This window comes from Ambystoma mexicanum, chromosome 5p (assembly GCF_040938575.1).
Source record: "Ambystoma mexicanum isolate Mex_15411 chromosome 5p, UKY_AmexF1_1, whole genome shotgun sequence".
NCBI lineage: Eukaryota > Metazoa > Chordata > Amphibia > Caudata > Ambystomatidae > Ambystoma > Ambystoma mexicanum.
The window spans coordinates 947,747,260-947,773,070 of NC_090930.1; the positions used below are offsets into that span (position 1 = coordinate 947,747,260).

Here is a 25,811-nt window from a genome sequence, read left to right on the forward strand (position 1 = left end):
TGAATTGGAACACATGGCTACCAATGCTAACTTCAGCATTATGGTGCATTACAAAACCACCTAGGCTTTTTTAAAAGCACACGGCTACCAGATCACTGTATTGCAAAACCACGGCTACACGCTCAGAACGCCAGAGTAAAAATCGGCTGGCACCTGACTCAGTAGGCATGATATGAAACAATGGGGAAATGGATACTTTCATAACAATAAACAGTGGACTATGCAAGTGTATATGCCTAATGCCATCTTCCATGGCGGCCATATTGTAGTATGACAGGCAGGATCTTTCTCTTAGCTAATTGATCAGAGAACATGCATAATTTGAAAAGTGTGTTATCTTATACACAGCCAAAACTGTTCCATTCTTCTTGATCATTAAGGCCACTAACATATGATTGCAACCTGTACATCCATACATGTTCCCTTCTTGCAAGCTTGATGTCAACACTGCCACCTCTTGAGTCATGTACGACCATTTTTAGAACCGGTCTAAAAGGTTTTAAGTGCAGGGGACGGGAGTGTCTAAAGTTTGGCACACTTTATTGATGTATGTTATGTTACAGCTTCATGCCAGGGTCGGTATTCCTCCCCTGCAACCAAACTCTTCTGTAAAAGTCTAGAGACTCTTTCTTAAAATGTACCTACTTTTGGTGTGAGCTTATACAACTGTACTCAGCACTGTCTCTGATCTAAATAATGATGGAACAGGGCAGCAATTATATTGTGTGTACGGATCCGTGAACAATGTTCTGTGACCCTGAAGTTTACCTGTCGTGACGTTTTGCCTAAAAAAACTTTATCATATGGGCATAATATTGCATAAACTGCACAAGTCGATTTGCAATAAGTATGCTTATCAAGATGCCATTGTCTATAAGTGGCCGGGCGGGGGCGCAGCCAATCAGGTTCTGCAGATCCTCTAATCTCAGCGTGCGTTATACGGAACCTGCCGGCTGCCTCCCTCTCCCCGCAGCACCATCTTCCCCATCCTCCCATTTCCTTTTTTTAACTTTTTCTCAGCCCCCCTCCCCTGCCCCACTTACCCGAGTGTTGCTGAGGCGGCACCTTCCACTGCCTCACCACCTCTCACTTTTCCAGGCTGCAATGGTAATGGAAGTGGGGCTGTGTATGGAGCCCCGCCTTCCATTATCATGGTAGCCATCTTAGAAAAGGATTTTCATTCATTGAATGGGACGCACGCGGCGTCCCATTCCATGAATGAAAATCCTTTTTTATTTAACAACCCGGATTACTGCTTTGGTAACCTGGGGTGCTAATGGCGTTATCACCCCGTTCCAAGGGTTGGAATGGGGCGTAACATCCCAGTGCCCTTGTTATACACCTTCACTTCGCTTGTGCCTATATCGTGGGTTGCCGAGCCGTTAGTCCCCATTCTAGCCCTTGGAACGGAGTGATAATGCCATAAACATGGTGGTTTTGTTTGTCAACGTACACACAGCACACCTCCCAATGGCCCTGAACAGGGGCGTGGGGGTGGGGGAAGGTATGTCCCATAAGGTTGTCAGACTTGGGTAATTTCTTTTGTCCACTCTAGTAGCATGAACCAAGGACAGATGCAAATTGACACACTCCATTAATGCATATAATGGCCTCAAACTCAGCTCTTCTGCATGTAAAATATGCCAAGTCTTTATAATCAGATGTCTAATTGCAGATGTAGCTGTTCAAAACGTTGTAGCAAATACTAGTCACTAGACTAGACTTTGTTCCCTTGTTACACGTAACTTGGACCTATCGGGTACCCTGACTCTCTTATATAAGCGCTCGCTTATAGCCTGTTATTCATAATGTCACATTCATATACAGGCCTAGGTTAGTGGTTTTTTTGTGGGTTTGTATTTTTTATTGAATTAAAATGTTCCATTTTTATAGACCCGTCATTCTTTTATTTTGGTACCACCCGACATAACCACAATAGGTGAATGAAGTATACCTGTTGGGCTGTGCCTGTTTCACCTTAATGATTGAGATCACTGTTGGCTTAGTAGTACCGTGGGGGTGAGTAGGAGTTTTATCCATTACTCATCGCTGTACTCCTGGCAGAGTAGTATTCATTTTGTCACAGATCACCTTCCTCAGAAGCCTTGGGATCTGGTGGAAGGGCAAAAAGACATACACAAGTGTCTTCAGTCGTGGTACATGTGCAGCATCCCACCACCCCCAGGATTCTTTCTCTAGAAATTGGAAGCAACAATTCGGGACCACAGCATTCTCTTTAGTAGCAAACAATTCCATCTCTTGCACTCCGATTGTCTTGCAAATCAAAGAAAATGCACTGAGAAACAGCCACTGCTGCATGGATGAAGGAAGCGCGACCAGCACAACCCCAGCTCCTCTAGTTTTGGCTTTTATGCAGACATGGGATAGGAATTTGTTAAGCAATGCCGTGATGGTACTACCTGGACATAACATGGGAAATGCCGAAAGATGGTTGCATTACCTGGGCACATGGCAGCAGAGTCCGTAAAAAGCCTAAATAGAACCTATATGCCAGCCAACACTATTGGCTTTTTCAATGCTTGTTTTTAACAGGACTTCAATCCAAGGAACATATATAAAATCAAATGGCTGAGGACACACATGTTTAAGACATTTTTATTATAAAAGTAGCACATGTGTAGCTGTAATTAAGTCACTAATGTCAGAACACTGCTTGAGAAAACACTGGCAGGCAAAGGGTAGATATGTCACTGCTTGATAGAGCTAGCTCAAAGAGATCCCATCTGGGTGTGTTCTGGGTGGGGAACGGCAGGTTGTGGGCAGAAAAGCCATGGGGATTAGTATGGTCAGTCATTGGGTAAATAACCAAACACACACAAGCTGTGTGTCCCTCCTCACGCGTCATCCCCTTCTTAGCAGTACTCCAATATTATTATTTTGGCTTATAGGTGGCGCTAATGCGCTGCTATTATAGCCAAAACTAAAAATGACATCATTCCGCTTCACCAGTGTCAGTTGAGCAGAGTAGCACGTTTTTCATCAAAGCCAGGCCGTTTGCACAGAGAAGCCAGAACGTACTTAAGCTAATGGGAAAAAGAAACCACCGTCTCAAAAAGAGGCATTAGGACAAGCAGGGAACATTAAACAGAAATTAACAGAAACTATTTGCTTGATACGGACTGCAGAATGTCCGTCGCACAGCATACACACGTGATATGCTTTGCAGAGAGAAAAAGAATGCCGGTTTCTTAAGTATCCATTTAACATGTTTGGCGCAAGTCAGTGACATGCCATATTGCATCACAAGCACGTGGCAAGGTCAAGTTTTCCTCACATGAAGCTAGCTCAACAGCTCCTCCCATAAAAGGTTGCTAATCTGAGCAGCCGAAAATCGCTAAACCAGCCCAGTGTCACGGTTTAAGAATCCATGTTTCTTCCATCGTGTGGGTTAGTTAGGGGAGCGCCAATCAGGAGAGAGTGTGCCCCCACCCACTGCAAGCAAGGATGCTGAGCTCTGAAGCCGTTCAAAACCTCACACTCCTCTATCCGGTGGTGTATGAATGGGGTGCGACCGCTCACATCTGGAAAAGAGGCATTTAAAATAAAGAATACCGGCATGCATTGGTAGTTGGAGTAATACAGTGGTGCCACATCGATAGAGATGACGTGCCTCGCTATAGACAGCATTGTACAACAACACAAGGCATCTCCCATCGTTAACCGAAATGACATCACTTCAGTTAATTACGGCGTGCAGCCAATGGGAGAAGCCTGTGAATCCTGGGCACGCCATTCTCACGAGTAGCCAGAATTGTAGAGAGTAAAGGAGGCACACTCGGTTATTGACTCGTGCACAATAAGAGCAGTGACCATTCATTCATTACACCTCACAAAATGATTTTTCTTTTGCCTGACTCACAACAATTCCTTGTAATGCAACTGTCCTAGATGCCTGCGAGTATCAAAGACCATTGTCACGCGGTGCGTCAGCATTTTCTGTGACATCACTTCCGGAGATGCCAATACATATGTAAATTAGGGAGCCAGCACACGTCTATTGTTGTAAGGGCTCTCACATCCTTCACCCGACTCTATATGGAGTAAAAAACTCTATCCCCCCAAATGGACGGCCTTATTTGTATGTTATGTCAAGAGTTTATTATATTGATATTAATATTTTATTTGTTTTCAGAGCGTGACGAGGCAACGGAGGGGTACAAGGGAGAACAAAAACAACGATCTTACTAGGCCGTGACATTTAGAACGCGCAAGTGCAGGGTAGAGGGCAGGGGGAAAGTGCAGGGGGGAGGGGAGAAGTGGAAAGTGCTGACCAAACGACTAAGAAACAAGTAGTAGTGCAGCCAGCAAGTGGCAAGTGCTAGGTTTAAGGCACAGACAGTAGGTGTCTGATAAGTGCAGAAAAAGCGGGGGGGGTTAGGGTTACAGATACAGACCCTGTATCCTGCATCATAGCCACCGTAGTAGTACGACAGCGCTGAGGCGTGTCCGCAGTGTGGGGTAGTGTGCTCCAGCCAGGGTAATCTATCCAGTCCTTGAGTACAGAAAAGGGCAGCAGAGGAGGGGAAGGGTAATGGGGGTAAAAGGTTAAACTCACATGACAGATGTGCATTGGTTAGAAGGGGAATAACGTTTAGGGAGGGAGTTTGGGAGTTTTCATGCCCACACAGCCACCTCAGAATGATCCTAGTTTAGCGCTGGTCAGGAAAGGGCCGCTGGGCAATTCTTCTGTAAGCTAGAACATGCCTCTGCAGGCAGTGTGGAGTACTTACAAGGAATCCCGAAAATGAGCCAGAAAGTGGTTACTTGATTGGATTGAGATATGCTGAACTGTACCCTTAAAGTGTAAATCCTGGTTGGTCAGTTCGGTGCTCCAGTAACATGACAGATCCCAGAGAGATGAATCCGGGATTGCCATTGGCGTGACAGAGCCGAGTGTGGATCGCGTGACAGGTGAATGAGGCGGACACACCTCGGGAGCAGAGTCAGGTGCGGGGGCTCTCCCTCAGAGTGCCACACTTGCACAGACACATACTGGGGGATTGCTGCTGAGGGAAGGAATGCAGGGGCAGAGCCAGCCTGAACGTTTTAGGGGCCTAGGTGGCAGTTTTTAAATTTGGTAGTGAATGACTAGCACTATAAAACCCTTTGCACTGACGACTTTCCCCCTTTCTCTGAGCTCAGGAGGCTGAACAGCTATTACACGTTAATTGATCTTTTATAACGCACTTCATATCGCAGGCCATCTCTGAGCAAGGGACCAGGATTACACCTGTGTTGCTCTGCATTGTCTTACGTTACTGATTGTTTAAATGTAAATAAACACACAGGCTCTCTAAGGTGAGACATTTGATAGGCTCTTGCAGTCGCTCCCTTTGTTGTGGCTGGGTGACACATCAGAGTGATACCTTGTGCCTCAAACCTTGGCTGGACAGTCCCTTTTATCATTGGGTAATAATTGCATTTTCGCTGTGTTGCAACTAACCAATGATCCAAGACCTTGCACAGATAAGCCTGCCGTTCCGACCTCGTTACCAAAATTGGACAAGGAGGTTTAAAATGTTCTTGTGGTTCCAATCTGTTCGGATCCCTTCTGGTGTAAAAGAGGTGTGGGGCTGATTGATGGTTTAGGAAACCAATATTCATCCCTGGACCACTGGTGCCCCGGAAGTGGATTTGTCACAACTGTCAAGGGAAATAGCAATGTAGAGCAATTGCTATCGCAAAAGGAATCCCGCTGGATTCATCAGACTATGTCAAAACTCGAGGTCTCAATGAACAGAAAGCTATCCGCATTTAACAGGTCGGTTTGGCACTAGGTTCTGCAGTGAGCGATGTGCATGACCATGTTTCCAAAATGATTGCTACATGTATTATATGATTACCCCTCTAGTGCTGTAAAAAACATTTACTGCTATGTTGCGTAACTTTGAAATGATCCAGCGCATTTATAACCTTAAGGAAATGAGTCCGGTCATGACTTTAGCTTTTCTATCATGACCAGCACAAACAGAAGTACAATATCAGTGAACAACCTCTCTGGGGTGATCTCGCATGAAACATTATATTGATCGATGCGTATTAGCATTCCTTTCACGAGCATCATAAGCACGTTACCATGCTAGCGCTATAATTAATCGCGGCAGCCTACTACACTCGGTAGAATGGCCCTCTAAGTTTTCACCTGAATCAGCGGGGCGGCGGGGCCATGATGATGACGTCATTTGTTTACGTCTACGCCGCGCTGCGCCACGTTCTTCGACGCCTCTGACGTGCCTTCAGGCCTCTTCATTAAGAGTCGGCGGCTGAGCCGTTTCTCTTGCTCGAGCCGCCTTCAAGGCAGCAAGGTTCAGTCACGGAATAGCCTTCCTTTCGGTAAGCCGTTGAACATTGTAGGAGAAGCTCTCTCTTTCCCACGTTTTTGTTCGCTGGGCATGCTATGCCATAAGCATTCCCCAGTCACGTTTTGTGACAGCTGGCGCTCTATGCAGCACACGGCTTCGTGCAATCAGAATAAGTCCATCCCAAGAACAAGTTCACATTTATTTGTAAAGTCTCATGACACAAGGTATGTGTATTGTGCCACTTTCTTTACATGGTGCACTTTATGCAATCATTTTACTTGCTATTTTTTCCGGTTCTTGCTAACATGCCTGTATCAGTTTTGATACTGAGGAATTAGGTATGCCTTTTATTCGCTCGCTGTTTCATTATAATACTAGGTCCCGCGTTTCTTCCAAATTATTTCTGCACATATTTTTGGTTCCTTTCGGGTCTTTGAATGATACCACAAGGCTCCAGAAACATATTTCTATTTGGAATGATGCAAGGAGCGCCCTCTTTTTAAAGCATTTTGAATTGGCTGTTGGTGAGTTGCAGCACCTGCCCCCTCCTTTTTTCTGTTCGAACTGGATTTTCCCAAATCATTGGTTTTTGAATCTTTCCCCCTCTTTTTCATCTTTCCCCTCTTTTTCTTTTACATTACGAGAGCAAATATCCGGTCCTGAGGAAGGTGTATAAACTTGCTTTGCCGAAACGCTTTCTTGAAACACAACAATACATCCGTAGCGTCGACTGTGGTTCTTTTGCATTCACGGCTGCTGGGCTGCTATTACTTACTGCACCCTGCCACCATTCCTCCTCAACACTGGGACTAACTGGGCCGCTGACACCAGTCCTTATTGTTTATTTAGACAAAATGTTGGTTATTGAAAAGGATATTTTGTAAAGAATTGTGGTTCGAGCATGAACTAAACACATATTTGTAAAGACATGTGGTTCTAGTATGACATTTTTAATTAAAACTTAGCATATAAACTGTAACATAATTAGTGTGCAAAAATAAATCACTCTTTGCTTTTGCACACCCAGTCTTCAGTATTTTTTGGATTCAATCGAATGTTTGAATCAACTCTATAAGTAATATGTATGTGGCCACCAGGAACACATATTTAGTATGCATTCCCCACTTCCTGTGTGAGTAGGGGAGCCCTCCCTTTTGTGTATCAGATTACAAAAGCATAGCAACATATCAGTTCTCTCAACCAAACCTGTTAGCCGGTCACTACAGTACCCAAGAGGCCCCGGGCAGTCAGCAGCTCTGCAGTGATAATGCTGGCTAACGAAGCCTCGCTAAATAATTCCCCCAAACAACTCTGGCTCCCTGTAGCTATGTCGACAACACGTAGAGTGGACGTGGAGTGTGTGGGAGAGCGTCACGGGCCCTGTCAGCGCATTCTGCCGCTGAATCATAGATCCCAGAGGCAGCCTGCTGCCCAGGCCTGGCTGCGGGCAGCTCAGCTGTTCCACGCCCTATCACACTGGTGGCAGGGCCGGGAGACAGGCCGTGCGCCGCACAATGGCCGCGAAATCCATTTGCTCCGCTCCTTGGGGCTAATAATAGGCACTCACATCTGTGCTTCTCTGCATTTCTTTTCTTTTTTTGTGTTGGTCCAGCTCCAACGGTGGACACTTATTAGGTTTGCAGGGAGCAGCCGGACAAGACGCGCGGTCTAATCTTATAAGCAGAGACATGATTCACAGAACGTTTTCCTATGGGATTGCGCCATTATAAAATGCTTCTGTGAATCGGGCCCAGAATGTGCTGTGCAGTAATAATAAAACACAGAGTATGCCGAGGTGGACACATTTAGGCCATAGCATTTATTATATGCAACAGACATTTTATGAAAAGAAACAACTAAGAATGTGTGTGCTTTGAGCATATCTCGCAGTCGGGTGGAGTGATGCCCCTTCCTGCCAGCCTCTCCCATATTCTGCAGAGCTCATCGTTGGTCTAGCTATGCTTCTCACCCATAAAATGAGCTCCGTTTCCCAACTCCCCTTTTGCGGTCAGCAAGCGGGACTGGAACCTGGTAGGTCTTATTTCGGCATGGTTTGGGCTGAAGCACCAGTTTTTCAGTGTTATTCTGCAGAGCTCATCGTTGGTCTAGCGATGCTTCTCACCCATAAAATGAGCTCTGTTTCCCAACTCCCCTTTTGCGGTCAGCAAGCGGGACTGGAACCTGGTAGGTCTTATTTCGGCATGGTTTGGGCTGAAGCACAAGTTTTCCAGTGTGGCCATCCTCGGCCTTGATCCGTGCTGCCAAAACCTACGAATACTGGACTGCATTCTACTGCCCTCTTCCTTTTCTTATTGCCTCTTCCAATGCTCCATTTCGAGCATATATTGAGGCGTTCTTTCAAGCCTGTGTTTTGTAGGGAGGGTAGGGTGGTCCTGAAAGCGGCTTCCACTGCCACGCACAATCCGACTCTGCAGAGTGGGATTAAGAATCTTTCACCCTGCCGTTTTGCCCTGCACTTACAGGACAAATTTGGCCTTACAGGACAAATTTGGCCTGACACGAGTCACTCTCGGGTGTCGGGCAGGGTTTTACCCTGAGGCCCCAACCCGTCCAGTAGGCAGTCTCCCCTTTTTCATGCGTGTCCAAGACCTTTGTTACTCTAGCTCCTTTTTGTCCCCATTTCCCTTTTACTGCTATGGTGTCCAATGGTGGCCCCAGGATCCCTTTCCCGGCCGGATGCCAAGCAGTCCCTGTTCTGCCATTTCCCTTTTGCCTCCTGTAGAGTCTGAGCATCGCGAGAAGTCGGACGGCCGAACTCTAGCAAGACTAGACCGGCGATGAGCGACACTGGCGCAAGAGGAGGCATTCTGAGCATAGGCAGAGCGCAGACAACACCGCGGCCCCAGCGCTCGTCCAGATAACCTACAATCACACTCCTGAACTTTACCCTTCCAAGTAAGACTACACGCCTCCACCACATGTATATAAATGAGCATTGTATCCCACAGTGAAGCAACTGTGTGGCCTGTGTTAATGGTTGGCAGAATAAAGCCGTAATCCCAAACCTAGGGCTTGGTTTACTTATTGTGTGCCACAACATAATTGGCAATGAGGACTTGGAAACCAACCCACTGCAACGATGATGCAAGGTGACCAGGGCTGTCAGAAGATATGGTGAGACCCGGGGCAAAACATTTGGTGAGGCCCCCTTACAATTTTTTGCACACAGTCAGCAGCGGCACCTCCGCAAACAGGGGACTTGAGAAATCTCCCCTTGAGTTTTTGTGCAGGATCCCAAATATGGTTTATTACTACAACTCCAAATCAACTACAGCAAAGTTATATTTCTCTACTGAAGAAAGCTTTATGCCAGACTAACTTTTGTAAGATCTGCAACAATATATATATAGGATGGCATGAGCTCTCCAGTGGGCCACCTCCAACTCTCTGAGGGTCAGTCACTTTTCCAAGCAAAGAGTTGAGGGCAGATCTCTTTCTTCGGCTGGACCCTCCCTCTGGAAACAACCTCCCTGCCGCTCTGAAACTTGAGCAGAACCATCTCCGGTTCCGGAAGCAACTCAAGACCTGTCTCTTTGCTTCTGCCTTCTCTCTTCCTCTCCCTTGCTGATCACCTGCCTGATCCATGCACTGGCCACCTGGTCAAGCTCTGAATTCAGGCCCAGGTACCTGCATGTCCTGTTGCAATCACGCACTGCCTCTTGGCTCCCCTGCACTTGTAGTCTGTATCTGTAACCCTTCAGTTCCCTCTCTTGCACTTATTCTCCACCCGTTGGCTGCACTTATGAGTACCCCACACTTGCCACCTGTTGGCTGCACTCTTGTTTCTCCTTTGTTCCTGCACATCTGCATCTTACCCCACACTCGGCACTTCTCCCCTCCCCACCTTCCATGCTCTTGCGCAATCTGAATTACACAAGGCCTAGTAAGATCTGTTTTTTGTACTATTCTTTTGTTTCCCCCTCCTTGCCTTGTTGCGCCTAGAAACACTTGTGTACAGGCACGTTATAAATGCCATATCATTAAGGAGCACCCTGCACCTGTGTGCACATTAAAACACACATCACACACAGTGACAAATGATATACAGTGGATGCTTAAGAGGCTTAAATGTTTGTGCCAATTAGGCAGGATCAACAGAGTACAGTGAGGGAGCCCAAACCAAAGAAGGGTTGCTTTAGGGGGGTTCTCACGCCCCATTAAATGTTTGAAACATTGGGTTAAAACGATGCATTTTACAGCACTTTCTTGGCAAAATTGGGTAGAAATCCATACAGTTTGCAATTGGTTTTGTATGGCAGCACATGGAAAATCCCAATCGTTGCAAATCACAAACATTGCATAGGAACATTTTCCAATACATTGCATGCCGCCTTGGCGCGCCAGATATGCTAGTATAAATATATATTCATGCTGGTTGTTCTACTTGTGTCCATGCAGGCTGCATCAATATATGCCATTATTACCATGTACAGACTCCCAGCCAGTAAAAATGCCATGCCACAGAAAGTATATCCAGGCTGACTGTGTACCATACGTGTTATTAGTGGCTAGATTGGCCTACATTCAATGTGTGCCAATTTAAACAAGTAGTATGTTTGCTTTAACCTTGATGCATAGTCCTGTGCATCAAGGGTAAACCAAAAAGAGCACGGGCAATGCTAACAGTTCGGGCATTCGTGTATGCATGGGAAAGTCACTTCTGTATTGGTATTAGCTGACCATTGATAGTGCCGGTGCAAAATGGTTTGAGTACCTGAGCAGCTAATAGCAGTGTCTGGCAAATGCCAAATACTTATACACAAGCCAAAACTGTTGGCTTTGCCAATGCTTGTTTTTGACAGAACTTCAGCGAAAGACACGCTACGTGTTTTTAAATCAAGTGGCCAAAGGCAGACCTGATTAAGACATTTTTATTACACCAGTTCCGTGTTTACAACTCCAATGAAGTCATGAACTCTCAGAAGACTCCTTTGAGGAAACACTTGCAGGCACATTGAGGGCAAAGTTTGATGGCAAGACGTGTTTAACGCTAGCTCAAAGAGTTCCAGTGATGAGGTGTTTTGGGTGGGGAGGGCAGGAACTGGGTGAGAATTGCCATAGGGATTACCATGGCCATGAGAAAAAGGGAAGTGGTGACATGAGACATTTCATTCTCACAGCAGTCCGTCCTCGAAATGAAGGCAAGAGGTAGCTGCTTGTAACATTGACGCTTCACCAGAAGTCTCATTCGAATGTGGAAAGATGTTAGGTGCCCACACACAAGGAAGTTTTCCCCTCCCTCACAGCCTCTGATGTTAGCGCCTCTCCCAACATTTCAAGTGTTAGTCCCCCCTCTCCCACCTGACATTTTAACCTAGGTGCACCTCTGATGCCATGAACCCATCACTTAATGAAGTGGCCCCGAGGGCGGCTAAATCTAGGGGTGGGGCTGAACACATACTCACATAAAACAATTTCACCCATGCATTCAGCCACCAGTTACACAACTCCATACATAAAACCAAACACAGCATTGACACAAACACCAACATGCACGCATGCATTCATACATACACATACTAATTTAATTTAAATTTAATTTAAATACGCATATTTACACTTTTAATTTAAAATAAAAAAACACTTACCTTACCTTAATACATACACCCTTGAAAAGCATCCACGCAGCCGATACGTAGACATGCTGCCTGACAGGAGAGAACTCCTCTCCTATCAGTCAGCGTGTTCACGCTGAGCAACGTGAACACACTGACTGACAAGAGAGGAGTCCACTCTTGTCGCCAAACGGCTTCGCAACGAACAGCAAAATAATTTCAGGGGCAGAGAGGAGACAGCACAGTCCCCCGTGTGAATAAAGGACATGGGAGACTGTGCTGCCTTCTCCTTAGGAGAGGGGGCCGGGAGGCCCCCCGGAAGTGCAAGGCCTGGGGCAGTTTGCCCTCCCCCCGGACCACCCTTGTGACGGCCCTGAAGGTGACACACCACCACCAGCATTCCTACAGTCCTCAGGTAGGCCAACCATACCATGGTCTCATTGGGAACCACTGTTTGACAAATACCTGGAGCCAAAGGTGATGGAATTAGATGACGATGTGTACAAAGAAGTGGTGAGGAGGATAGTAAAGAGGATTTCATCCAAGGAAAACGTGCTGCACAGGATCAGATTTTACGCAGGAGCCAGCCGAACCAGTGGACAACTATGTCATCTAGCTGAGGGAAATGGCAGCACTGTGTGATTTCAGGGAGGCTTTCGGAAGACAGGATATGTGACATGCTGATCGTACACACTAACAGCTGGAAAATACAAGACAAGTTCATACTGGAGAAGGAGCTGCAACTGGATAAGGCTATCCAAATAGCCAGGGTGGTAGAAGAGACCATGTGCAGGCGTAAGCAGTTTGCGGGGAGCCTCCCAGGACCGGAAGTGCAGGCCGTGCAGTTTGAGGGGACGAAACAAGTGGTAGCACTATTCCAAAGAAGAAAGAGTGGGAAGACGAGACCCACTCAAGTGTCACAGATGCACCAGCACCTGTCACCTAGCGAGTGATGGAGAATGTCCAGCAAAGGACAAAGTGTTCGAGTTTCAGGAGGTTCAGACATATAGCTATAGCTTGCAGGTGCAGAGCGAGAAAGTTGGGGACGAAGCGTCATCAGAAGAATAGGGCTGTCCCACCGTCATCATGGTTAACAGCGGCACAGCTCGAAGAGAAAAGCCGCACTGTGCCATCAGGATTGATGGGAATGAAACACGAGTGATGGCCGACTCCGGCTCAGACCATACCATTCTAACCCTCGACACGTACAAAAACATGGTCGGCAAGAACAGAGTGTAAGTGCGCCCAACAAAGCACAAGCCTAAGGTCTTCAGAAGCACCACTGTGAACCTGTTGGGATACATTTTGGGTACAGTCGAATTCAAGGGAAGAGTAACGAAGACCAAAGTATACTTCTCAGAAAAGGGTCCAGCAGAGCTAGGCTGGGATGATCAAGCCAAGTTAAAGATCAGATTGGATCCCAGCAGATTTGGACATGTGCTATCCGTCACCACAGGAGGAGCGTTGGTGTCCGGATAAGGATTTCCAGACTTATTCCCTGACAAGCCGGGGAAAATTAAGAACTGTGCATGAAATACAACTGAGGCAAGGTGCTGTCCCAGTGAAACACAAGATGAGACCTGTGCTGGCGACGCCAAGGGGTGTGTTGCAAGCGCAACTGGAAAAATGCTTAAGGATGGGACGATGGAAACTGAGTCGTCCAAATGCCTGAGCCTGGTAGTCCTAATAGAAAAAAACAACACTCAGATGATCTAAGTATCTGCATTGATTTTCAATCTCGAGTAGTGACGGATAGCTACCCGCTACCCAGCATAAATGAGCTGATTCTACTAATGAAAGAGGCCCAAGTGTTCTCAAAGCACGATACGAGAGACGCCTATCATCAAATCAGTTTGCATAGAGAGTCGAGGCCTTTGACGGTGTTCATAACCCCTTTTGGCACCTACCAGTTCGCCTGCCGTTCGGCCTGTCTTTCGGCCACCTCAGCATTTCAGCACATGATGGACTCTGTTATGGAACGTAGGCAACATATCATACTTTCAGGATGATATCTTGATGTACTTGAAGGACCTGGAGACTCACGACAGGGTGCTTCGGAAAGTGTTAGCAAAACTACAGGAAGCGGGCATCAGGTTGCGCTTCAACAAGTGTGTGATAAAGGCAGAGGAAGTGGAATACCTGGGCTACAAGACATCCAGGGCAGGAATCAGCCTGAAAAGTAACCTGCTGCAGGCCATTGGGAAGGCGCCATCACCGTCCAGCAAAGAAGAACTGAGGTATTTCCTAGGACTATCTGAATATTACGCAAATGTTGTTCCAGACTTCTCAGAGGCGACCGCCCCCATGAAAGTTACTGAAAAAGGGTGCCGAGTACCAATGGAGAGAAGAGCAGTTTAAAGCGTTTGAGAAAGTTACAGAGAGTATCACACACGCTCCATACTTGCAGCCAGTTAATCCCCTGTGGAAAACCTTAATAACCATGGATGCCAGCTTGTATGTATTAGGGGCAACGCTGACCCACAGGAAGGGTAATGTTGAGCACATAGTAGCCTTTGCATCCAAAGCGCCTTCCCAGGCAGAAAAGAACTACTCTACTGTCGAGAAGCAAATGCTGGCGTGTGCATGGGCGGCGGACTACTTCTGAACGTACGTGTGGGGCACAAATGTTCAATTGGTAACAGACCATAAACAGCTGGTACACATGCTCAGTCCAGGAGGGACGAACAACATCTGCACCTCAACTGCACTGCAGCCAAGTTGCAGGAATATACCTACGAGATTGTGCACATCGCAGGGCGGAAAAATGCCCAGACAAACTGCATGTTCAGACTGCCTGAACGAAGAGATGCACCGACCAGCTTCCTCAAGGTAGCGTGTGTAGTAGCGTCTTTGGGAGATCTCATAAGCAAGGAATTCCTCAAAATGAGCAAAAGGCATTGGAAAGAAGAGTCTGTGAATGATGTGACAACCAGGAATTTCACAGAATGGGTCAGAAAAGGTTGGCCGGAAGAGAGAGCAATCCCCGAAGGCCTGCACCCTTATTGGAAGGTGGCAGAAGACATTTTTGAATGCGAGGGCATGCTGATGAGAGGTGATCAAGCCTTCCCAACAGTTGCGTTGTGCAAGACCATCATGTGCAGAGCCCATGCAGGGCATTTGGGGAGCAACATGACGAGGAGACGAGTGAGAGAGTCCTATTGGTGGACAGGCATGGACAGGATCTAAGAATAGTGACAGAAAGGTGTCATGAGTCCCTTAATAGCGATAAAAGGCTGATGGTGAGACAAGCTCCTTTGCACCCCACAGAGATACCGGAAGGTGTGTGGCAAAAACTGGAACTTTATAGGTTCCTTGGAGTTAATCCTGCCGGAACACAGGCACAGAATTGTGATAGTCGACTATCTATCAAAGTTTGTGCCCGACATCACAACATCCACAGTTATTGATAATTTGAAATGAATCTTTCAAAGGGATGGGTTGCCCAAGGAATTTGTCACTGGCAATGGAGTCCAACTCGTCTCCAGAGAGATGGAAAATTCTTGAAGGACAATAATACACATCAGATGAAGGCTGCGCCAGATCATCCCCAGGACAGGCTTGTAGAGCAAACTGATAGATTTATCAAAGGGGCAATGCAACTGGCCACGGCAGCCGGCACGGACCTGTACAGCATGGTCAAGGAGGCAGTTGCAGCCCATCGTCAGGGCCCCAATGGGGCTACTAATATTTCCCTGTTTCGCTTGTTGAGAGGGTTCAGAGCAGCATCCACCTTAGTTCACCTGTTGATGTCAAGGGTAAGGGAGAACGACACCATAGACATGGATGAATTGGTCTGGAGGATGAGAAAGGGCAAAACCTGCATGAAACTCTGGAACGACAAAAGGAGAGCTCCCCAGAACAATGACGTACAGGAAGACGACCTGGTAACAATAAAGTTGTCTCATACGGACCCTGTGAAAGGGTCCAGGGTCAGCAGACCCCGCAGAGTGTGCAAAGATGGAACTTGGAACATGTAGCGGTATTTGAAAGAAGGGCCAAGGAATCGCATGACCCAGTGAGTCCCAAGCAAGTGTACAAGGAGAAGGAGACAGGGGCGATAAGTCAATCAGCGAGACACAGCAACTCCCTGGCAGTGAATTGTCAGAGAACCCCAAGGAGCAAGAAGAGACCCGTCCAGCAGAACGAGAGCTGCAAACAGAGTCGACTGAGGAGGCAGAGAACCTGCCATGCAGCGGGGAGACTAGAGGGAGCCGGCCCCCAAAAGAAAGGAAAAGACCTGCATGATTTGCAGATTTTGTTCTGGAGTAGCACCATGCTACTCAACAAAAGGAGGTATGTAGAGTATGAGAGTTGCGAGACTAGAGCGGCAATGAGTGATGCCGGCTCCAGAGGAGGGATTCTAAGCGCGGGCAGAGCCCAGACAACACAGCAGCCCCAGCACTCCTCCAGAGAACCTACAATCATGCTCCTCTACTTTCCCATTCCAATTAAGACTACAAGCCTCCACCACATGTATATAAATGAGCATTGTATCCCACAGTGAAGCAACTGTGTGGCCTGTGTTATTGGTTGGCAGAATAAAGCCTTGCGCCCTGATTCACAGAGCATTTTCCAATGAGGCTTTGCCATTATAAAACGCTTCATGAATTAGGCCCTTAATCCCAAACCCAGGGCTCGATGTACTTATTGTGGGCTACAATACTCACCTATGCGAGATATTGGTGTGGTGGTAGGAGAGGAGAGGGCTGCAGCAAGCCACCTGCCCGGTGTGCCGTGCCTGTCACTCTCATCTTAAAGCCTGTGACTTTTACCTACATGGGCTGCCACCCTTCCGGGTCCCAGAACAGTCTGTGAGTAGACCTCCGCACGTGCGCTGTGGCGCACGCATGCAGTCACTGTCAGAAAGTGCCGGGAAATGAGGGCCACAGCTGGTGGTGCTTGCAATATACTTTCCATTTTTTTTTTAAAGGCCCACATTTACATGTGCTCGGTTTCACGTTTTTCCGTGTACCTGTGGAAATACCTACCTATTTAAACCGCCTCACTTTCCAGGTGTAGACGGACATCTTGGCCTTGACGGGGACCTTTATAGAAAACTCCTACCGCACAAAATGTGCCCACTCTATACCCTACGCCAATTAACCCATAGCATGGATGCAGCTGGGGGAGTGAGCTGGGACAACCCAGGAAACAATTCACTACAAAGTCAGACGTACAATGACACATTGCGCCACCTACGGGTGATGGATGCGAGGCAGCATCCCAATGCTCTCTGTGTCATATACGTGATTAAAAGATTATTATTTTAAATCACCACGGGCACCAAGTCAATTCTAAACTCTGGCCTGAATTTAAGACCACGTTAGGAATGTATGACATCCTGCGTGCACGCATGTCCAGCTGACTGACGGGTCTTCCTGTTTTGGCCCTTCATTTCACGCCTGGTTCTACACAGCCAGGGCGGGCTACATATTTAACTTTAATCACCCCTTGCTTGATTGCATTCTATGGTGCTGCTGACGTCGTTTTCGAATTCTCAAAAGCTTTACGTTTCCCAGATGCTTGCTTGGGAAGCACCTCCCTGGGAGAGAGAAGGTAGGGTACTGGTCTTGGGAGGATACCTGTGGGGCAAGGAGAGCCTTGGAAGCAAGAGGACACAGAGCAACACAGGTTTGATCCCTGGTCCGTGCATAGAAACCTCTGGGTAGCGCGACCTATCATACTCCGTGTGAGCGGGAAATGCGTGGGTAATCCGTGGTGAAGTGAATCCGTGCAGTCTCCCTGTCAGAGCACTTTCCAGGCGTTCGTAGTAAGACTAAATCACTAAAAACAGCACACCACATTGCAGAGAAACTACACTGAAATAACTGGAAGGAAAACAATGGCAAAGAAGACAAAAGCAATATAGTGGACAGCTCTTTTTTAAACTTTAAATAGAGAGGACTAGTTTTTGAAAAACATGTATTCTGATATATTTATATAGCAGATCTGCTGCTGCCTTAAGACGCTTGGGAGCAGGAAAGGGGTGATAAAAAGTGTAAGCAATTCGAGAGGACAATAGTTGCCTTGAAAGATGTTTGACCAAGAATGATCCATGCACTTCTATGAAGGGGCAACATTCAGGAATTCATAGATTTGAGAATTCCGACAGTGGAACAACGTCGGTAATAGGTGATTTCAATATGTGGAAACTCTACAAGTGTGATAATGTCACTGATAGGGGTGTACCGAACTTCGGTTTCGAGTAAGTTCTCGGCCGAATTCTGGCTGAGAAAAAGCTATTCAGCTCCGGCCGAATAGTTTCTTGCTATTCGGTTCTTGCTGAATACTTTGTCATTCTTATTTGAATACAATGCAACAACAACTCAGAAAGGCAAATATAGACTTCAGTTTGCAAAAAGGAATAGAATTAGAACAGACACTTAGCAACAAGACCAGACAAATTGCTGTCACACAGCTGTAAAATATCTTGTATTGTAATCTGCTTTTCAGGGCATGTTTGTTACAGATTCTTAGACGTAAAAGGTGCTCACCTTTTATACTTAGCCAGCAACAATACAGGAAAATATTTTCTTTTGGCAAATTTTTTATATGCAATGTGTGCTTTCTTTAGTTGGAAAAAACAAACTGAAAGAAATGTGCATATTTCACTTAAGGATAGATTCAGTTCTGTCACGTCACTTCCCACTGCGTACATCATAGTCCCCCCCCCCTTTTTTTTTTAAGGACTTGAGTCCTGAGTCTAATATTATCTGATATATTATCAGAAATTCTAAAGTACATATGTTTGTGTATACAAACTTCCCCCTATGTATGATCCAGAATTGTTATATTTTTTGTATTTTATTTTTTTAATGCAATGAATAGTTAGACCTGATGTGCAAAATCAATTCTAATAAATGAACGGGTGCTTACCCATTCACCAAACACCAAACGCATCTTTGGGAGAGTCCTCTCCTTTGTTTGGCCTATGAGGGGTTGGGGTGAATCATTGTGAGAGGGAGTTCACACATTTCAGATTTGCTCTTGACTTGTGTCCTGCATGAGCCGACACGAATCATTTTATACATTTCTATGTGAGCTGCAAAGAAGTTTTAAAACACCACTGCAGTGACTTTGCAACTGGATAGAGAATGCACTGTGTATGATTCACAAAGGCAGTTGCAAATTACAATATCAATTTTGTTAATTGCAACCTAGTCCTTTTGCATTTGTGAAGCCTCCGACTTTAACTGGCACTGGTTTTGACTATGCAACAACCTTCCATACATTTGGCCCCTTCATTTTGGTTAAATCTGCTTTTTTATGGCTTTTATACTTTAAATAAAGATGCTGCATTGATTACAATGAAGAGAATTACAATTATAGAATGCATTTAAAATTGTGCTTTATTGTTTTTAAAAATAGTGTGTTTTTTCAAGTTTGGAACATGATTTATTAAATAAAGTAACTATTCGGTATAATACTAAAGATGCTATTCGGCACAACCCTAGTCACTGAATGGTAATGTCAATATTTGGGAGCTCTGCAAGTGTGATAATGTCACTGATAGGCAATGTCAATGTTTGGGAACTGCACAAGTGGGATAATGTCACCAAGAGTCCATATCAATGTTTGGGAATGCCACAAGTTGGATAATGCCACCGAAAGGCGATGTCAAGATTCTGGAACTTCACTAGTGGGATAATGTCAATGTTTGGGAACACCAAGTGCGATAACCTCACTGATACATGTCAATATTTGCAAACTCCTCCAGTGGGGCAATGCCACTGAAAGGAAATGTCAATGTTTGGAAACTTCACAAGTGGGATAATGCCACAGATAGGCAATGCCAATGTTTGGGAACTCCTCGAGGGATAATGACATTGATAGGCGATGTCAATCTTTGACCACTCGACGAGTTGGATAATGTCACTGATGTGTTAGAACCCCACGACTGGGATAATGTCACGGAAAGGCAACGTCAATGTTTGGCAACTCAACGAGTTGGATAATGTCACAGAAAGGAAATGTCAATATTTGGGAACACTGCAAGTGTGATAATGTCACTGAGGTGATGCAAATATGTGGGAACTCCAAGAGTAAGAGAATACCATAGAGTGGGGGGTGGAAGGAGTCAATATTTGTCACTACTAAGAATAGGTTAATGTCATCTATACCTGATGTCAACAAGGAAGACCTCTAAGAATGACATTGATGCAGACATCAACATATAAAAGAAAAAAATACAGCTGTCACTATTTAGGAACTCTCCAAGCCCGGGAAACTTTAGAATGTCACTGGTACGAAACATCAACATGTTGGCACTCCTAAAGGGGGATGTTTTAGCAAGATTCTGAGGCAAGACGTCAACCACTGGGAAAGCCAAGAGTAACATATAGTAGCCTATCAGTGACAGGCCACATCAGAATTCTGATAGTCTCAATTGAGGTTATCGAAGAATATAATTAACGGCAATGCCAACGTTAGTAAACTCCCAACAGAAGAGTGTCATAGACTGAAATTGAAATGACATACCAACATTTGGGCCTGCAAAAGGAAGCATGTTTCGATTTGTGAGCAAAGAGCCTGGGCAGTGGACAGCTGATGCATCAGTTATTCTCTATGGCATTCTGTGTTAACATACTTCACGCAATGTAGTCATCTGTAAATCAAGACGCCATTTCATTGTTATGACAGTGCCATTTTTACTAAAAATACTTGACAAAGCAGCTTACCTGCAAGTTCACCATTTCCTAGAAACCAACAACCTGCTAGGTCTCGGGCAGTCAGGTCTCAGACCCGGCCATGGGACTGAAACCACACTACTAGACTTAAAAAATCAGATCGACGACCTTAGGGACGCAGGAAAACCAGCCATGCTCCTGCTCCTAGACCTGTCGGCGGGATTTGACTTGGTGTACCATGACACACTCTGCCACCCCCTCTCATCTGCTGCCAACTTCTCTCTGGCAGCAACAGCCTGGATCACTTAATTTCTTCAAGAAATAGTGATGAAAGTATTTTCAGATAAAGCCTGTGCTGACCCCAACTTCATTAAGTGTGGGGTCCCTCAAGGATCCTGCATATTGCCCACCCTAAATAACCTCCTAATGAGGCCCATCTTTAGCTTCTAAGACACACGTGACATCATATACACAAATTATGCTGATGACACGCAGATCCTCATCCCCCTCACAGGGGACTACGAAGCAGAAAGCAAATCTGTTAACTCCACACATGCTGAAATCCAAACATGGATGGCGGAACATTGGCTATGCCTGAATAGAGAAAAGACAGAGATTCTACTTTTGGGCACACCAGGCACCCTCAAAAAACTGGACGTGAAATACAACTCTTTCTTGGTTGACAACACACCCATCAAAGTTGTGCTTACTGTTAAAACCCTAGGAGTCTTCCTGGAATCAAACCTCTCCATGAATAGGCAGGTTAGCGCCATCTCCTCCGCAGCAGTTTACCACTCAAAATTGATCACAGTAGCCAGACCATTCCTAACAAAAGACAACTGCCTTACCACAGCCAGAGCAATTGTGGGGTCTAGGCTAGATTATTGCAATGCACTCCTGGGTGGCACCTCCGCTAGAAACATTAGGAAACTCCACACTGTACAGAATAATGCACTGAGAGCTGCCACGGGCATAGCCAAACGTGAGCATATATCTGCAACCAGAAAACTTGTCCACTGGCTACCCGTTAGGGAACGTATCCTGTTTAAAACCCTGGCACTTACACATAAGTGTCTGCACGACACTGCTCCCCTTTACCTATCTCAGAGGATTACCAAACCCTCCTCAGATAGACCCACTAGAATGGCATATGTAAACAGTATCCCCATCCCCAAAACACTCAGAGCAAGAGCGGGAGGAACAAGCTTTCCAGTCATTGCAACCTCCAATTGGAACGTCCTCACATCAGCAACATTGACTCGTACACAGCATTCAGAAAAGCTATCAAGACACTTCTATTTGTGTTGTAGAGGCGGTCCCAAATGCACCCCACACTCCAACCGTCCATTTTGAAGTACCAGGAACGTTCACACCGAGATGTGACGTATGATCAGCAAATAAACCAGCAGAGAGCCACAGTGGGGCTCTGTCCAGTACCTATCAGAAGAACGATGCCTATCGAAGAAGCAGTACCGAGGAAACCATGGACAGTAAGGTACCCATTGAGAAAGCCATATCAACAAATGAGATGAACCGAAGATCGTCTAAATACAGTCCCTGAAGAAATCAAAAAGGTCCTAATGGATGACGAAGGATGACGTCACGAGAACCCGGACTGACTGACCTATAGAAGAAATGACGACCAGGGAATGACATAAAGAGACGAAACGCCATGAATAAGGATATCGTGAACTTAAGAGTGTGAAGGTGATGTCAAATGAAAGAAGCTTAAGCTTAAGCATGGCAAAGATATTTGACCAGTTTACAAGTGTATGTATGCTTGGAACCGCAAGAAAGTTAAGAGAATCGTGCGGCTTGCTATGCTTAGTAGAGGGATAGTGCGGCAAGGGCCATATACATATCTACCTCAAATAAATCACTTTATATGAAGTATACTTCCACTTTGCACAAAAAGCAGAATCAACGAAAACTACTAAGGCCATTCGAGAAAGGTTTCACATTCAACGACATCAGAAGCTGAGCAGCAGAAACGAAACCCAGCAGAGGCAACTCGTGCCTAGGAAACCATGGTCGTATCCATCAAAATGAACGAGCAGTAGCTACAATTAACTGAAACAAGGACCAGAATATACTTATTTGAAGGGCAGGATAAGAAGGCGAAGGTGGGTGAACATAAAATCAAATACACAAATTGTTGAGGAAAAGGCAAATCCACGATGTCTGAATCACGTGACCAGCCGAACGAGCAGAGCAAGACCCCCACACCTACGCATGGCTGTGAGCCAGGAGAAGATATATAGGCAGAAGATGTAGTCTCAAGGCCAACCACAACGAAATAATTGACACATAGACACTAAAGTGATGATTGATTGAAGGAAGGCTGGGTGAGTTGAGGGGCACACTGCACCTGGCCGACCATTCTGCGTGCTGCTAAGCAAAGTGAAAAAGTATGCATGGGGTTGATGCCAACCCAATCACAATGGACCAAGTAATCTAGGGTCCTATAGTTAGTAGAACCAATGGGACGTCATACTTTTAGTGACGTCTGCAGTAGTCATTTTGAAGGAAGGGCTTAGATGCCCACCTGACAGTGTTTTCCCAATCCCCTCACTCTGTTACCATATACAGCTATAGTACCTATAGTAAAGTTACCTTTTCCTAACCAATAGAATTGTATTGCAACTTTTGAGTGTTACACGTCGATGATGACGAATTCGGTATAAATTCTATAATTTTTATGAAGTTCGTTGGAGTTGAAGCGAGAAGGAAGATCACACCATTGCTGATATTCATAACTCCCTGTTTTTTGTACTTGTCATTAAACAAACTCCCTTTGCCAAACCGTTGAGTTGTCCTTATTGATTGGTGTTGAAGTAATAAATCTGCACCCCCATCCACCTCACGGGTGCCGCTATCTTGTCTTAAAGTGCTTCTGAGTAAACCCCGACTCTATGGGCCGGTTGGGGGTCTCGGAGCACAGTGTAACCACTGTATTGTGTGTATTTACCTGCCTCAGTACTCACAAAAACAAGGCCTGTGCTCACTGTAACCACGAGACAAGCCTTAATTAACTATATGAACATACAATTCGTTCTGTAATCATGCATTTCCTGTAACAAAGTCATATTCTTGCAACAGCGCCTCGATGCCCTTGGGCTATAGTGCGCTATACAAATTCAAATAAATAAATTGTTACACATAATCACGCCAATGTAAGGATGTTAACGCGTTTTTTGGGCCCATGGGGTACTTCATCAGGACAGAAAGCTTGGACAGCACTGTTTGTTCTAGTACCAAAGCAACAATATTAATGACAGGTGCTGATGTTTCCAGTCCCAGGTCTTGGTGGTTGCTCGAGATCCCAAATGATGCTACCCTGGCATAGCAGACAATGACATAGGCGTGATGCGTTTTATGCCAACACAGAACTCCTTGCGGAGGCCGTCCACTGTCTAGACTTTAACTAACCCCTACAGAGAAATGGCTTTGCTCCAGGAAAGTGCATGCAGCCTTCAATGGTTAAAATTGAAAATCACTGGGCATTGCTAACCCTCACAGTAGCAAACATGTGAATGGCCAAGAGTTCAATGTTTAGGGGTGTACTGCTATCCACATGCCAACCGCTGGCTGTCTCGCAATATTTTAATTTGCAGGGCTGGAAGCATGCCAACACCTAAACATTCCTACGCATGGAGTAGGCTAGTGGCTGGTTATTGATATGACATGCACTGTACTCCATTCTTAGATCCCCACGTGTGACATCTTCATGCAACACTTGCAGTTCTGCAGATGGGCTCTCTGATTGGCCGGTCAGTGAGCACTGGTGGGGATCGGCTATGAACACTGGGGACGGGGGTGTTTGGAATCCCAAACATGCACACATACCTTAAGGTAGTCGTTCTCGGACCGCAGCTCCTCCACCTCCCTTTGCAGCTCCCCATCCTCTTGTTGTTGCTCCTGCGCCGGTTCTTGCTCCGAGGGCACAAGCCCCTGAGGCCCAGTATCCTCTGGTGGCCCGGCCGGGCCCCTCTGCTCCTTGCCCTGTACATGAGTGGCGCCCCTGGTGGATGGGGCAGGTCGCTGCGGCTGCTCGCGGTCGCTGGAGCCGGACTCGCTGCTGCCAGCTCCGGGAGCCGCAGGCCGGTGTTCGTCGGAGAGAGGCTCGGAAGGGCAGTCTGACAGGTCGGAGCTGCTGTCCGTGTGGCTCAGCCGGGTCCCTGCAGCAGGGGGATGAGGGACGGCCGCGGGGCTCCCTGCCCGGGGCTCCCCAAGCAGCGGGCATCGCCTCCTTGGAGGTTGCAGCAGCGGGCTCTGATCCCCGCTCCGGACCGGCTTCCACGGCTCTCCCCTCACAACCGTCCCCGTGGGAGGTTTCCCCGTTGCTGCCTTCTTGGGTGCGGGCAAGGGTGCTGGCCGGGGCCCCGGTGCTGGCCTGGGCGCCCCCGCAACCTTGCAGACTCCGGTCCTCCGGGAGGGGCGGCTCTGTGTGGCCAGCTGCCCCAGAGAGGGCGGCGGCTGCGGGCGCCCCCCGGGGGGCTTGGCGGCAGGCGGCAGCGCCTTGCCCCTGCAGTGCTGCGGCTCCCCCTTCAGGCAGGGCCTGGCCGGCGAGGGTGCCCGGTGCAGCAACAGCAACCGCCGCCGCTCTGGGCCCCCGCACTGCGGGCTTTGCGGCTCGGCGCCGCTCACCGCCTCCATGCTGCCCGGGCTCTGCCCGCAGCACACCGCAGCGTTGGTACAGGCGGCCCCCTCCACATGCCGGCCTCCGCCTCCGGTGCACGAGCAGCCCGGCGCACTCAGGCGGATCAGCCCCGGCTCTGCCCCCCTCTCGGCGCGGACGGCAGAGTGCCAGCCCCTCCGCTGTATTTATAGCGCGGTCCCGATGATCGCCGTCCAGCCGCACAGAGCCCGCTCCGCCGTCTGCACGCTCTGCCCCTGCCTCCTGTCAGCCACTCCTGGGAATGGATTGCCTCGGCGGCGGCAGAGATTCCCGCACCTTTCATGCCCAGCGCGTCCCCTCCCACTGGAAAGCCCTGCCAGCCTATTGTGTGGCCCGACCCGGGCCCTCCCCCACAGAGCATCTGTCACTGCCCCCCCTCCACATGGGCCCACCTGCCGGCAGGGCTAACCGTCCTCTGTCACTCCGTAAAAACCTCCTACAACCCCCGTCGTTTTACACACGCAGTATTTGCCCTCCTCGCCTCGCCTGCCACTTCTCTCTGCTCTGTCCACCTGCAGAACCACGCGGCCCATGTCACTCCGTCTATACGAACTCTCCTACTACACCTGCCGGTGTTACCCCCATCCCTATCCCACATCCAAGCACC

At 47.2% G+C, this 25,811-nt stretch overlaps 1 protein-coding gene across 5 annotated transcripts in view; it reads right to left on the reverse strand.

Moving 5' to 3' along the window:
- MTCL1 (microtubule crosslinking factor 1) overlaps window positions 1-25,524 on the reverse strand; it is a 669,362-nt gene extending 643,838 nt beyond the window's left edge. For 4 of the 5 annotated variants that reach the window (XM_069613397.1, XM_069613399.1, XM_069613396.1 and 1 more), the window contains exon 1: window positions 24,373-25,523. In XM_069613397.1, coding sequence (XP_069469498.1) covers window positions 24,373-25,182 — 810 coding nt within the window. In that variant the 5' untranslated portion in view covers window positions 25,183-25,523. Of the gene's footprint in view, window positions 1-24,372 lie in introns of all 5 variants that reach the window. The other variant, XM_069613400.1, reaches the window with a different exon arrangement.
- Between the last annotated feature and the right edge of the window lie 287 nt (window positions 25,525-25,811).